The sequence below is a fragment of the Erythrolamprus reginae genome, chromosome 3 (assembly GCF_031021105.1).
Source record: "Erythrolamprus reginae isolate rEryReg1 chromosome 3, rEryReg1.hap1, whole genome shotgun sequence".
Classification (NCBI taxonomy): domain Eukaryota; kingdom Metazoa; phylum Chordata; class Lepidosauria; order Squamata; family Dipsadidae; genus Erythrolamprus; species Erythrolamprus reginae.
Window position 1 is genome coordinate 37,053,615 of NC_091952.1, and position 15,188 is coordinate 37,068,802.

General features: G+C 38.6%; 1 protein-coding gene across 1 annotated transcript in view; it reads right to left on the minus strand.

The window, feature by feature from the left end:
• Positions 1-15,188, minus strand: part of L3MBTL1 (L3MBTL histone methyl-lysine binding protein 1) — a 57,849-nt gene that overhangs the window by 14,959 nt on the left and 27,702 nt on the right. Inside the window, exons 7-15 of the mRNA XM_070748821.1 lie at positions 12,962-13,049; positions 12,517-12,605; positions 11,342-11,446; positions 10,121-10,256; positions 6,921-7,012; positions 5,815-5,966; positions 3,746-3,822; positions 2,917-3,002; positions 1,799-1,909 (exon numbers count right to left, since the gene is read on the minus strand). Of these exons, the coding sequence (XP_070604922.1) occupies positions 1,799-1,909; positions 2,917-3,002; positions 3,746-3,822; positions 5,815-5,966; positions 6,921-7,012; positions 10,121-10,256; positions 11,342-11,446; positions 12,517-12,605; positions 12,962-13,049 (936 nt within the window). The remainder of the gene's footprint in view (positions 1-1,798; positions 1,910-2,916; positions 3,003-3,745; positions 3,823-5,814; positions 5,967-6,920; positions 7,013-10,120; positions 10,257-11,341; positions 11,447-12,516; positions 12,606-12,961; positions 13,050-15,188) is intronic.

Genomic DNA, 15,188 nt, shown 5'->3' on the forward strand with positions numbered 1-15,188 from the left:
CTAAGTCCCAAAAAATTCACAAAACACATTAAGAAATTGCAGCTTCCTGCAATATCATCAGAGGAACCGCAAAAAACTGCACTACTCGAACATCATATATTTTAAGAAGATACTTGGTACTTGATACCTAGGATGCTGACAGGAACCCATGTCAACCATTAGCACCAGTCAGTGATATTTGTGAATTTTTTTAAAATGTTCAGTTGACTGAGTTTCATGTTTAATGAATAAAAGAAATAATAATGATAATGATGATGATGATGATGATAATAATTATTATTATTATTATTATTATTATTATTATTATTATTATTAAAAAATAAATAAATTGCAGCGCAGTTTTTTGCAGTTCCACTAGCGGAACTACAAAAAACTGCGCTACTCAAACATCATACATCTTAAGAAGATACTTGAATGATACCTAGGATGCTGGCATCAACTCATATCAACCATTAGCACCAGTCAATGATATTTGTGGTGCATTTTTGAATATTCAGTTGACTGAGTTTCATGTTTGATGAATAAAAGAAATAATAATGATAATGATTATGATGATAACGACAATATAATAATAACAACAACAACAACTATTATTATTATTGTTATTGTTGTTGTTGTTATTATTATTATTATTATTATTATTATTATTAAAAAATAAATAAATTGCAGCGCAGTTTTTTGCAGTTCCACTAGCAAAACTGCAAAAAACTGTGCTACTCAAACATCATACATCTTAAGAAGATACTTGGATGATACCTAGGATGCTGGCATCAACTCATATCAACCATTAGCACCAGTGATTTATATTTGTGATGCATTTTTGAATGTTCAGTTGCCTGAGTTTTATGTTTACGTAATAGTAATAGTCATCATCAACTAATGCAACTCTATCTAAACCAACTTTCAGCCGTGTTTGAGGTAACCACCTCATCCAACATTCCAGCCAACTCCTTTCACCCCCAAACGCTTTCTGCCAAAAACCAAACCAAACTCCCTTCTTTTCCTTCCTTGGCCTCTCATGGGTCAAAGGCATGCTCTGGGCGCATCAGATTGGCTTTTGATTTAAAGAGCCAGCCACTCCCCATTACAGGCTCTGTATGTTCTGCTCTGAAACTATCACAGTTATACATTAAGGAAAGCTATATTTTACAAACAGATAACAATTACAGTAAGCAAACAAAGCAGCTTATTGTTCTTGTTAAAAAAATTATTCTGCTTTTGCTTGTTGTAAGAGTATACACTGAAGTATATATTAAGTTCTCAGATTTCAGCAGGCATTAGAAATTATAGGTTTTCTTTATAACCGTAGGGCTACAAATGCTTTCTATAATCTTAAGAATGCAAATTTTAAAGCCAGTATATTATTTTTGGTAGTGCATAATTGTAGAAAACGAAAACAAAGCTCAGGATTTCCCACGTTAAAGATGAAAGGCATAATTAAGGGATAACGGGTTTGTATATCATGCAATCATCTGTAATATGGCTTGTTTAATTTTGACTTAAATCTGTTGAATGCTTTAGTCAACAAATTATGGCTCAGTACAGTTTATCAATCCAGCCAAACTATTGCTTTGCTTATACAAAACCTCCAAAGCCATTAGAAGATGTAACTTCATTAGACCACTCCAGGGTTACAAAATAACATTTACACTCTTGCATTGTATTTTTTGTAAAAAAAAAAAATCACAATTTAGATTTTGGATTATTTTCCCCAATACATTTCATTTACCACAAGGAAGTACATAAATTACTGGGCAATACCAGAAAGGCCTAAGCACAGAGCAGAAGAAAAGCCCACCTTTATCCTGTAGTCTTCTACATCCTCTACACTACCAACTCTGATTAGAGAGGGGGTCCTTCGATCCACTGCCTCCAATTTCATGTTCATCAGAAAGCCATGGGGCTCCCTCTAAAGTGAGGCAAACAAAAAAGTAAGGAAAACAAGATAAGGAAGATGGTGTTTATAAGGTGAAATCACATCCTGCACGACCGACTTTCCACTGGTCTGATTCATCTTTTTATATGAGAGAGAAATAATGCATGGTGTGTTTCTTTTACTAGCATCAAAAACTTTCATAATTCCTAGATTCTGTTGTGGTTCAGCCTGAGGCAGATGAAAGACCAGCTGCGTCTCTGCTGGCTCCATGCCCGGGGGAGGATGAGAGCGAAGAGGAATGTGATGAGGAAGAGGGGCCTGGGAGCCCTGGGGAGGGGCTCTCTTCAGCAAGTAGCTTGGAGTCTCTAGAGTCATTGGATGAGGACGCACAAGCTGTCATTGATATGCGATAGAGACGCATAGATCAAAGGAGGCAGCAACTGAAGAGATATTATCAGCATTGAATAAGGAACACCAGGGCTTGGGCGTGGTCCTCATTAGCAGGGAAGGGTTTATAAGGCAGGCAAACTCTTGTAACAGTGTGGAGTGTTATCTGAGTGGAATTGCTGTAATCTGCGTTGTCTCTCAGCGTTTCTGTTCCTGGCTCGTGGCCCAGCAGTCTTGAAGACCCGTGGGAGGTGTATGTCTGTTATCTACAGCCTCGTCTTGGCATCAAGAATCCTGTGCTTTTGTATGGACAATTGCCTCTGTGTATCTGTTTGGAGTTCCAGTGTTTCCTGACTTGTAAGGACATTTTCTGTTGGTTATTTTTCTCTTTCTCATTATAAAACTGTGTGTGAATTCTACCGGTGTGTTTGGCTTATCTTTTTGGGTTGGTCATAGCTTCCGGAGTGAGCCAGACAGAACAGATTCTAAAAATTGTACATTACCAAAATACCTGAAAAGGGCGATCAGAGGAAGAATCGCTGTCTTCTGAACATTGACTTAAGCATACGTAAGGTTACCCTCCTTCCTTCTATACTTCTGGCAAATACTGAGGACTGTATAGCAGATATTTGGAAAACATACAAAATACTCACCACTTTAAAGGCCCAAGTTGGCGCTGCAGAAGCACCTGTTTCTGACAAATATTTTTCCCAACAGAAGTTCTCAGGGTCAGGATAGTCTGGAAATGAAAATATCTGGGAGATGAAAAGGTTTTGCTGGAGTGGATCTATTTAGAATAATTCACTAATAACAATAGGCTCTCAGGAACTCAAAGTGACCATTAGTATTACTTACTGCTAGATACAAATCAATGGTCAATTTAAAACAGGGATTATGCCTAGCATATATAAAAAAAATCAATGTCTTACACCATAAATGTCTTCTCCAATACAGATGCCCTAGAATTGCAAGGACTTCAACTTCCTTAAGTCTCAAAAATGGTCACTGTGGAAACCTCTAGAGGTTTCCAGATTGGGGAAGGCTAAGCTACAAGTTCACGACTGATCTATAAAACATTCTTCTACAGGAAGGTTGAATACTATTTGGGGTCTATATTCCAAAAAGTGGGCAAACCTAGGGCAAAGAAGTGAGAAAAACAAGGACAAAACCCTTTTATGTTATGTAAGTTAAATATTACATTTTCCTGATGTCATTTTTATTTCAGCATTTAAAACTTCACTTCAGGAAATCATGCACTGACATCTATTTTAACAGAAATCCATCCCATGATTTTATGATATTTGTTTATTATTGTATCTAAAAAGGCTTATATTTTAAGAGTAAACAGAGCAGTGAATTCCTATCCGTGATGGAAGGAATAACCAACTAGATGGCTCATAGTATTCCCTGTATTGAAAATGCCCTGTGTGCATTGCTGTATCTTTTTCCTTTGGCAGTAGACAATGCTTAGGCATTATTCACCTTGTGGAGGAGTAAGAGGTTTTCCATGCTCCTGACACCAACCAACAGGATGAATGTAGGGGCTACTGGGATCACACCTGCAATAAAAATATGTGGTTATATAGTCTATTTAAAGCAGTGGTTCGCAACCTTTTTTTTGGCCACGCCCCACCTAAGAATCTCTAAAGTCCTGATGCCCCCCCCCACAGTGATGTGCTGCCAGCCGCCACCACTCATGGTGCACTCCTAGTGCGTGTGTGTGTATGGCACACTTGCACATGCTCATTCATGCGCTCGCACGAAATTCAGCTGCTGCTAGACGATTTTCATCTATTTGCGGAAGCAAAACCAGCCGAAAATTTCCGTAACTGGTATCTCACCAGTTGCATGCATAGTTCCCTCTAAGCTGAGCAGTGAGCAACCGCTCACTTAAAAATCATCATCAACTCAGAGTTTTCCAAACCTGACCAGAAGCCGAGAGGGAAAGAGTGAGAGGGAAGGAGAGAGAGAGGAAGAGAGGAAGAGAGAGAAACAGATAGAAAAAAGAGAGGAAGGAAAAGAGAAAGAAAAAGAACGGGAGTAAGGAAGAGAGAAAGAAAATCAAAATCTAGTTTGAAACTAGCTCAACTATTTAAGTGGCATTTTGATATTGATAGAGTTGCCCTATTATGAGCTCACTGTTATAGACACACAGTACAGTATTTTATTTTGAAATTCTCTGAGGCAAAACAGGGTGGGTTTTTTATTTGTTTGTTTGTTTGTTTGTTTATTATTTCTGTGCCGCCCAGTCCCGAAGGGACTGCCGCTCAGACACTATACTTTTCCGCCCACCCCCCCAAAAAATTAGAGGGAACACTGGTTGCATGAATGCACAGCCACCGACCTACCAGACTAGAACACCTGGGTGCAGCCGACCTACCGGAGCTGCGCCCCTGGGCGTAACGGGTCCTGCCCACCACTAACACCACCACCCCGCCCAATACATATAATTCTTACTATTCAAAAAGTGAACTCCTACTCATAGGAAAGAAGCCTAAAAGGTTCCAATTGCCCCCATTAAAACTGCTCCCCTGTGGGGCATGGACCCCATGTTGGGAACCCCTGCTTTAATTATGTGCAAGTTTAGTATTTATTTAAATATAAGCAAGGGCGGGGTTGTTTTTTTGTCTGAAGAACACATAGGGTAAGATTTACATTTCCAACACAATCCTGGCAAAATGCCCATTCTTGCCCTCCACATAACAAATAAATAGGAAAAAGTTTATCATTGGGGCCAAGGATAATTTCCCCCACTCCTTGACTGGTGGAAAGAATTATCAAGATTTCAGCATTCTTCATGTGAAATATCCTACTCAGAGTGAAAATTAAGCGAAACAAGGATTATGACACACTGGGAGATGTATAATTGCTGCTTCCACAATTCCTAAGATTTTTTTTAAAAACTAGCTAAAATGTTTATCTTTTTCATCAGCTTTCATGTCATCATCCCATGATCAGTGATGGTGAACCTTTTTTGGTTCAGGTGGAAAAAGGGGGAGGGGAGCGGGGGGTCACATGCATGTGTGCCCACACCCATAATTCCATGTGGGGGCATAATTCCATGCATGTATGTGCCCCACAATGGCACACCCGTTTTTTGCTCTTCCTAGGCTTCAAAGCCTTTCTAGGAGCCTAGGGAGGGTGAAAAGGGCCTTCTCCACCCCCTCTGAAGGCCCTCCAGAGGCAGAAAATGGCCGGTTTGCTAATTTCTGGTTGGACCAGAAGGCCTGGTTGTTTTGCTCTTCCCAAGCTCCAAAGGCTTTCTAGGAGCCTGGGGAGGGTGAAAACGGCCTCCCTCCCCATGGAGGTCCTTCAGAGGCCAGAGGTCATCTTCCAGAAGTTAGCAAATGAACCATTTCCTATCTCCGGAGGGCCTCTGGAGGCTGGAAACAGCCTGTTTCCCAACTCCCAGTGGGTCCAGAAGGCCCAAAACCATGAATGCCAGACCTGAGCTTGTATGGCCACTGATATGGCTCCATGTGCCGCTTGTATAGATAGGTAGAGTAATATGCCATAGATAAGAGTAATATTGGTGTTTTTCTCTCACCTACCAGTAGTCATATGTGTCATCCCAATTGTCAAAGTGCACCAAAAAGCGATTGTCTACCACATCTGTCACTGTGGCCACGCAAATCAAAGAAGGATTCATACGGTCCACTGCTTCAAGCTTCATCCCTATTTGGAATCCTATGGGAGCATCATTCTGAAGAATGAGAAGACAAAACCTCAGGCATTTGTCATTGATGATACAACTGTTGCAATCCTATAATGTACATGTGACAGCATATGCAGAGTACAATTATGTATGCCAAACTGTAATATGAGACTCTGCACAACAGAAGTAGTTAAAAAGCGACATTGAAATGGGTGAGGTATAAATTTAATAAACAAACTACTTGGAGATACAAACAACTCTGTGTAGTCATAACCAGCATAGTTAACAGTGAACAATAGCAATAATTTTAATTCAGTAATATTTAAGGAATAATAAATTCTTAACCCTAGTTTATGCTACCTGGAGATACAAAGGAATTTTGTGTGGTAATTCTATGATAAGTCAAAAACTCACTGTGGCCAGAACTGTTAAGAAATTGATTGTGATTCAGAAAAGAAGGGACTTGGTAATGTTTCCAAAAATATCAAATTAGAAATCTAATTTTAATATTTCAATAAACATTCAAATGATTAAAGGTTAATCTAAATGGAATTATCTGTTAATCTTTAGAATAATTTGTTCTCAGCATCAGATGCATCAATGTTGAAGAAGTCCCTGTTAATCACAAAGGTGTAAATTAAGCTAAGCTTGAAAAATCTGTGCTGCAAAAATCTGCATAATTATTAGATGGCAGGAAAGCGACGCAGAAAATTGCTTCCATCTAGTGGTTATCTCAATTTTTGCAAGCAACATGTGTCAGCCCTAAGAGGTACTTTTGATCCAGAAATTAATCAGTGACAATCTTTACTATTGATCCAATGAAATTATTTAATTGGCTGATTAATTATTATTACAAGTTTGTCCAAATTACTTATTTTTTGAATTCTGATTCAAAAGATTAAGTTAAGTATTATTGTGGAATACAAGTCAGGCTCTCTCTTGCTGCTGTTTCAAAAGTGAACAAAAGGGACTGATTTGTAAAATAAAGCAGCATCCACTCACACTGTCTGGACTTGCAAAGAGATGCTTGGGAGCTGCCTGAGCTTTGGTAATCTTCAGGTAATTGGCCCAGCTGAATTCATCTTCCTTGTAACCTAAACCCCATCCATAAGGGAGACATAAGAGGAGACATGCCAACAAAAATCCGTAGTATTTCATTTTAGCGACAGCATGGATCCCTTTTCAAGTGCCAAGCAATACTGCCTTTTATAGTAAGATCTTTTTTTCCCCAGTAACTAAAATCTTGTGAAATTTCTGCAATTTCACAAGCTGTTCATGTTCTCACTTAAAAATTGACAATATTTCTAGTGAGAGCTTGAACATCTGAGTGCCATTTTTATTCTGAAATTAATATTTCATTGTGCACTTTTATGGATATGAACTGGAGGGTTTGCAAGTACCACATAATGCCACCTTTGTTCTAGCTTTCAATGATAAGGATGCACACTTGCAATGTATATAGCTTTCCACAATGAAGAGTATAACAAATTTGAGCATGTGTAGCTAGTATAACATCTCTATTATCCTAATAAGAGTACTGCCTTAGCTGAATTTGTGTTTTTGTTTCTCACAGGTAATAAGTTCATTTTAGGTAACTCTGTAAATCCTATTTCATTTCGTCTCAAGAATCTGAAGAAACATAATGAAGATATATTTCCTTATTTGTTTTTATCTCTTATTTTGGGTTGCAATTCTCCAGTCAAATTAACTTTATTCCCATTAGGTGCTTAACCAAATTTAAACAAGAATGGCTCTCATATATATAATATGTCATACAGCATGACACATTTAGTTTGGTTTCTAAGCGGTCTTAAATGTTGATAAACATTGTAAATTAGCAGAAGCATCAAAAAAGGGAAATTAGAAACCAAACAGCCATTTTTTTCCATTATTTTTTTTTGTCGCATATTTCTCTTTGTCATTCTTGTTTTCTCAACATGCCTAAGCAAGTAACAATACAATAGAGACCTTACTGTTTTGTAATCAACCAAAGACAGAAATTTTTATTGTATAACAAATATCTTGAAGTAATATGCAGCTGACTCTCCAGTTGTAAATGCTAAATTATCTTATGTTTATTAATATCAACATTTTAAATCAGTTTATATTTATATTTTATTTATTTACAGCCCACTTTTATTGTTTTTACAAATAACTCAAGGTGGAGAACATATCTAAGACACTTTCTATTTTCCCCAAAACAATAATGCTGTGAGGTGAGTTGGACTGAGAGAGTGACTGGCCCAAGGTCACCCAGCTGACTTTCATGGCCAAGTCAGCACTTGAACTCACTGATACCGATATAACACCTTTTCTTTTTTACAATTATTAATGGTTTAAGTTTCCTAAACATTAGAATATTAATAATTTATTGTCAGCAGTGTCGTCAGCACTGTATAAATACTACTGTGTCAATGACAGAGTTGGAAGGGATCTTGTAGGTCTTCTTCAGGGAGGAAGCCCTATTCCAGTGATGGCGAACCTTTTTTTCCCTCGGGTGCCAAAAGAGCACGAGTGCCCACACCCATAACTCAATGCCTGGGAAGGGCAAAAGCAGCTTCCCCCCCACCCCACTCCCGGAGGCACTCTGGAAGCCAGAAGTAGCCTGTTTCCCAACTTCTAATGGGCCCATTAGGCTCGTGTTTCACCCTCCCCAGGCTCCAAAGGCTCCCCTGGAGCCAGGGGAGGTTAAAAACGCCTTCCCCCATCCTGCTGGAGGCTCTCTGAAAGCAAAAAACACCCTCCCAGAGCCTCTGTACAAACCAAAAATCAGCTGGCCTGCACACGCATGCACGTTTGGGCAATGGCTTATGTGCCAGCTGATATGGCTCTGCATGCCACCTGTGGCACCAGTGCCATAGGTTCGCCATCACTGCCCTATACCATTTCAGACAAATGGTTGTCCGATCTCTTCTTTAAAAATTCCAGTGTTGGAGCATTCATAATTTCTGAATTCAAGTTGTTCCACTGATTAACTGTCAGGAAATTTCTCTTTAGTTCTAGATGATTACTCTCCTTGATCATATTTATATATATATTTGTTTGTTTGTTTGTTTGTTTGTTTGTTTGTTTGTTTGCTTGCTTGCTTGCTTGCTTGCTTGCTTGCTTGCTTGCTTATTTATTTATTTGATTTGATTTCTATGCCGCCCTTCTCCTGAGACTCAGGGCGGCTTACAACATATTAGAAATCTAAATAAAATTACATTCTAAAAATCCCCATAGTTAAAAATTAGACAAGTAGCTTCATACCTCATACATCCTACATTCATTCATTGGGCGGGGCAAGATATGGCCCCAAACCAGGTGGGTCTTTAGTGTTTTAGGGAGAGTGGGGGCAATATGAGTGGGGGGAGCTCTTTCCATAGGGCTGGGCCCCCACAGACAAAGCTCTTCCCCTAGGCTCCGCATTGTCTGGCTGACGGGACGTGGAGAAAGCCTTCTCTGTGGGTCCTGACCGGCCGCTGGGATATATGAGGCAAAAGATGATCCTGTAAGTAAACTGGTCCCAGGCCATGTAGAAATTTGTAGGTTATAACCAACACTTTCAATTGTGTTTGGAGACTAATCGGCAACCAGTGCTGCCTGTAGAGTGCTGTAGAGACATGGGCATGTCTTGGAAAGCCCATGATTGCTCACGCGGCTGTGCTCTGTACTACCTGAAGTCTCTAAATACTCTTCAAAGGTAGCAACATGTAAAGAAAATTGCAGTAGTTGAACTGTGAGGTGATAAGGGCACGAGTGACTGTGAGTAGAGACTCCCTGTCCAGGAAGGGCCGCAACTGGCGCACCAGGCGAACCTGGGCAAACGCCCCCCCCCCCCACAGCTGAAAGATGGTATTCTAAGGTCAGTTGTGGGTCGAGGAGGAGGCCCAAGTTGCGAACCCTCCCAGAAGGGGTCAAAAGCCGCCCCCCCCAAGTGATGGATGGACAGATGGGATTGTCCTTGGGAAGCAAAACCCATAACCACTCCATCTTGTCGGGGTTAACACCCAACCAAACACTAACAGCCTTCCATTCCATTCCACTCCATTCTATTCTAACTTAGCTTTGGAAAAACTAGATACCGAAACGTAGAGTTCTGTTCACCTTTACATTCTTACCATTCCTCTCAAAGCACCTCATTCACTCACTCCTTCAATCACTTTGCCATCAGACAATGAAATGGATGTGAGCTTCTACATGCATTGTCCTAATCTACCTACCTTTGGGAGGTTGAAGTTTGTGTCCCGTTTTCTCAAACCAGCCAGCAGGATGAATATTGGGAGAGTCAGCATTCAACCAAAAATCATGGCATTCAGAATAGCCATCAAAATGAAGCCGCATCCTGTAGCCACATACCTGCATGCAGAAAAAGCAATAGAAACATGTGCTATCATATTAAATCATCATGTGTTGCATTCCACTGATAATTTATGTTATTTTATGATAATAACTTTTTGCACCTATGTTTAGTTTTAGTACTTCTTGCAACTGCCGTATTTTTCAGACTATAAGACATACCAGAGTATAGTTTTGGGGGAGAAAAATAAGAAAAAAAAATTCTGCCCACCAGCATCCATCTGACTAACGTCCTTAGCAAAGAGCCTGGAACAGGTATATTAGCCTGATTTAGAATGAGCACAGCTCAACAGCTGATTGGCGGGTGGATCGGTCTCCCTGAATGGTGGAAGGTCTTAAGCATAAAACGTATCAGGAAAGACTTAATGAACTCAATCTGTATGGTCTGGAGGACAGAAGGAAAAGGGGGGACATGATCGAAACATTTAAATGTATTAAAGGGTTAAATAAGGTCCAGGAGGGAAGTGTTTTTAATAGGAAAGTGAACACAAGAACAAGGGGACACAATCTGAAGTTAGTTGGGGGAAAGATCAAAAGCAACATGAGAAATTATTATTTTACTGAAAGAGTAGTAGATCCTTGGAACAAACCTCCAGCAGACGTGGTAGATAAATCCACAGTAACTGAATTTAAACATGCCTGGGATAAACATATATCCATCCTAAGATAAAATACAGAAAATAGTATAAGGGCAGACTAGATGGACCATGAGGTCTTTTTCTGCCGTCAGACTTCTATGTTTCTATGTTTCTATGAATACCCCTAATCAGCTGTTCCCAGAGGTGAACTTTGTTCGTTGGTTGTGAGCTCTGCGCCTTGCTTTTTCAGTCTCCTTTTGAGTGGCTGCTTATTTAGCCTTAGAAAGCTCCATCCAAGAGGCTGTTTTCAGCCTTGCAAAGCTCCATTTAAGAAGCTGTTTGAGAGGCTGGGTAGGCCTACATTCGGTATATAAGACGCACCCAGATTTTCACTCTTGTATATTCACCCTAAAATGAATGGCGAGCATTAACATACATAAATGAACTAGGGGCAAACAAGAGAATAGCTGAGCTAGAACAATATACAACAGTGTAAACGCATCTCACCTCTGCTACAGTGAGAATAAAATACATTGAGGGGTGCTGAGGATCTATCCCTTCCAGTTTCATTCCCACTTTGAAACCATTCTTACTTGAGGTAATCAACTGGTGCTAAAAAGAACAAATCACATAAAAATATAAGAGATACATAATTTCTTCTACCGATGCATTTAAATGGAAACGACTGAAATAAGACAACAGAGATTAATATGGCAACTTAACCATGATGGTAGTTCCCATGTGATCACAAACTTTACTTTGTGTTTCTGCTATTAGAAACAGAAGTTCAGAACACTTATTTTGAGGTCTTGAAATATGTCAAAATAATAAACCTATCACAACTCTCCATTGTGAAAAGTGTCGTTCTCCCCCCGCTCCCCCAAACTTATTATCACAGTTGGGTACAGAATTTCCATTGCTAAGTACGGTGGCTGTTAAAGATATTGTACCTGATTTTACAAAGGTTTTTGCAGTGGTTGTTAAGCGAATCACAGCAGTTGTTAAGTGAACCACACAGTCACTAAGCAAAACGGGCTTCCATTATTGACTCTGCTTGTTGGAAGCCAGCTAGGAAGATCACAAATGGTGATCACATGATCCTGGAATGCTGCAACCATCATAAATACATCCCAGTTGTCATGTGCCCAAATTGCAACCCCATAAGAATGGGATGCTGCAACAGCTGCAAGTGTAAGGACTGGTCATAAATCACCTTTCTCAATGCCACTATAATTTTGGGTACTAAATGAATGTTGGTTGTAAGTTGAGGACTACCTGTAAAAGAAGAGTATCTGATTTCATTTGCTACATTTAAATTTCACTTGACTTTCCAAAGCTTAATGACCCTAACAAAATTACCATATTGTATCCATATCCCAGATGTGTTTTCTCTTTCCTAAATGCATTATTTTTCTTTCTTACTGATAGACATTACTATGAATGTTTTTGCTTTCCTTAACTTTGCTTGAAATTGAAATTTGAAAAATGTGTTATAGAATACTAGTAAATCTCTCAGATAAAAAGAGGTTCCTACAGTACAGGAACCATAAAAAACATCATAGGAACCAGAATAACAAATCAGGTTGTCTTCGAGAAAAGAACCAATGATTATAGCATAAATATGTTGATTGACAGCAAAATGTCAAAGCTCCATAAAAATAGCAGGTAAAAGAATAACTCACTTCTTGGAACAAATTTAAAGGAGCAGCTGTGGCTTTTTGTTCTTCTAGGTATGATGCCCAGGTCCAACTTTCTGCCTTCTCACTGGAAACTAAAAATATCAGAAAATGGAACAAATGAAATTTCCCAAACATTGTGCCAAGTAAAATTTAGACATCTAGGGCAAAGTTTAGGATACTCCTCTTTCCAAAAATTATAGCTATCATCGGTTATTCAGCTATTGAGGATTGAACATTGCATTTCAGTCAAAAGCATCATGTTCTTCTTTTTATTCTGCACTTGTACTTTTTGGCTGCAGATGGGACAGGCATCTCATGGCCAGACTACATCTCAGAATGAACAGGTAAGAAAAGCATAACCTCGGACAGAATATATCATTTCATATTTGAGGATGATTAATGATTACATTATAGTTGCTCAAACAAGGAAGCCATGGTATATGCTTACCAAACTGATCGGCATTCCATTCTTCAGTACTATTATTAACAGCAGGAAGTTCTCCTCCTGAACCATTTATCTCCTCCTGCTTTAGTTCCTAAGACACACAAACAAAATCTCTTAATTTTGGGAATACAGTACCAGGAAATTTGAGGGAGGCTTTCTTAGAAGGGGAACACTACATATTTAGGAAAAGGGATAATGTAAGTCGAAGTAATTAAATTCCAACTCAGTTACATTGAATATATATATTAATCATATTATTCCCCGTCAATTTTCAGTGATAAAATGTACTACTTGGCACCAATATTTTAACACCTCTGCAGTCACTCCCAGGGTTTGGATGATGGGTTACCTGCAATCTTGGGGTTTCAGATTATGTCCCCTAGGTTTCTATGATCAATTTCAGGTTACCCTTTGTAATAAATCAAAGAATTTTGTAGCACTCTAAAGATAAACAATATTTGTGATATAAGCTCAAGGCATAAGCTTTCAAAATTCTCTTCATCAGATCTATAAAGTGTTATAAATGCCTGTGATGGATGACAGAGACTGCAAACAGAGGTCAGTGGAAAATAAAACACAGATGTGAGAATAACCTTAATACACTGGCATTCTCAAAATATTTGCAGCATATGACACAGACATTCTCACATTAGTGAATTGATTAACACAATGCAAAGTGCAAAATTCCCCTTTGAGCCACAGGAGAGAGACTTGTACCTCTTGAAAACTGCAAGAAGCTTTGAAGGCACCAAGAAGAATATTATCAATTTAGTGGTGTCTACAAGTTTCATATTGGTGATCCAGGACTTATTTGCTGTCTTTATGATGCTACAAGACTCTTTGTTTCCATAAGATCCATTCCACTGTGTTGATACATAACAAAAACTTGTACTCCAGAAATCCTTAGAACATTAAGTTACTGTAAAATATAGGTAAAGCTAAAACCAAAGCTGAATTGCTCCTTGAGGGATCTTGCAACTTAAGGCAAATACAAATGCAATATAGATCTGAACATATCTCTAATAGCAATAGTACATAGACTTATATACTGTTTCACAGTGCTTTTACAGCTCGCTCTAAGCTGTTTTCAGAGATAGCATATTGCCCCTCCAACAATCTGGTTCCTCAGATTAAGTTATTTTTAACTTGAAATCAGCCCAAACAAAAAGAGACTTTTATTTTTTTGCTTTTATTATTTAGAGAATGGGGTATAGTAATGCTGCATCATTCCAAAATTCTACTATTCCAGTTTTTACCTATCATACTCCTAGAAAAAAGATGTACCAGAATTATGACCAGGTTTTATCTCCTGTAAGGATAACTGTAGCTTTGGCTCTGCATGCTGCATTTGTGCAATGGAATGAATGTAGGAGTATGGTTTCAATCCAGAAAACAAAACAGTAACTCTGCTTGGGATTTGGCTACATTCAAAATTAATACTGTTTGCAATGCTTTAATGAAGAAGAAAGGACTAAGGAGCAATATTTGGTTCCACATTTCTTGCATTGTGTTAGTTTTAGCCATGTGCTGCATTTACAACCTAGGAATGCTTCTAGAAGCTTTACAAATAATAACAATTTCTAAACAAGCACTGATGATATAGTGATACATGAGGTGAAAAATCCAGAGGTGTGGAATAATTTATTAGAAAAGGGAAGAGGGGAAAGAAGAGGTTCAATCAAGATGCATAAGCTACTGCTTTTGACTTATCCTACAGATAGCTGTGGTTTTATAATATATTCAAAGATAAAAGATAGTTTAATGCAGCATTGCATTAGGGTTAAATTAGCAATGTCCTCCAGACGTTTTGAACAACTGCTCCTTTCAGCTCACACCATCATATTGAATAATACATATTATAAATTATTTAATACAAAACATCTGGAGGGTACTAGGTTTGCATGATGTGCTGTTTTCAATGCGAATTAGTAATTCTGCAGTGTAATGAATATGAAATCTGAATATGTATGAGTCAGTTCTCGTGAGATGAGCAGCCATATAAATATAATAAATAAATATGGTTATAATGTACACATTTGTAAGTTTAAAAAGTTAAGCAATTGTCAAGTAATGCATTATTTCAAAACCACAAATTAAAGGTAGACCTCTTTCAAATGACAGTTTGGCTTTGACCATGTCCAAAATCACTAGCACTATTTTTATTTCTGCGCAATGCAGCCTGGCTGTCCTGACCTTCTCCCCTTGATCTTTCAGAGCGCTGCCCTGCTGC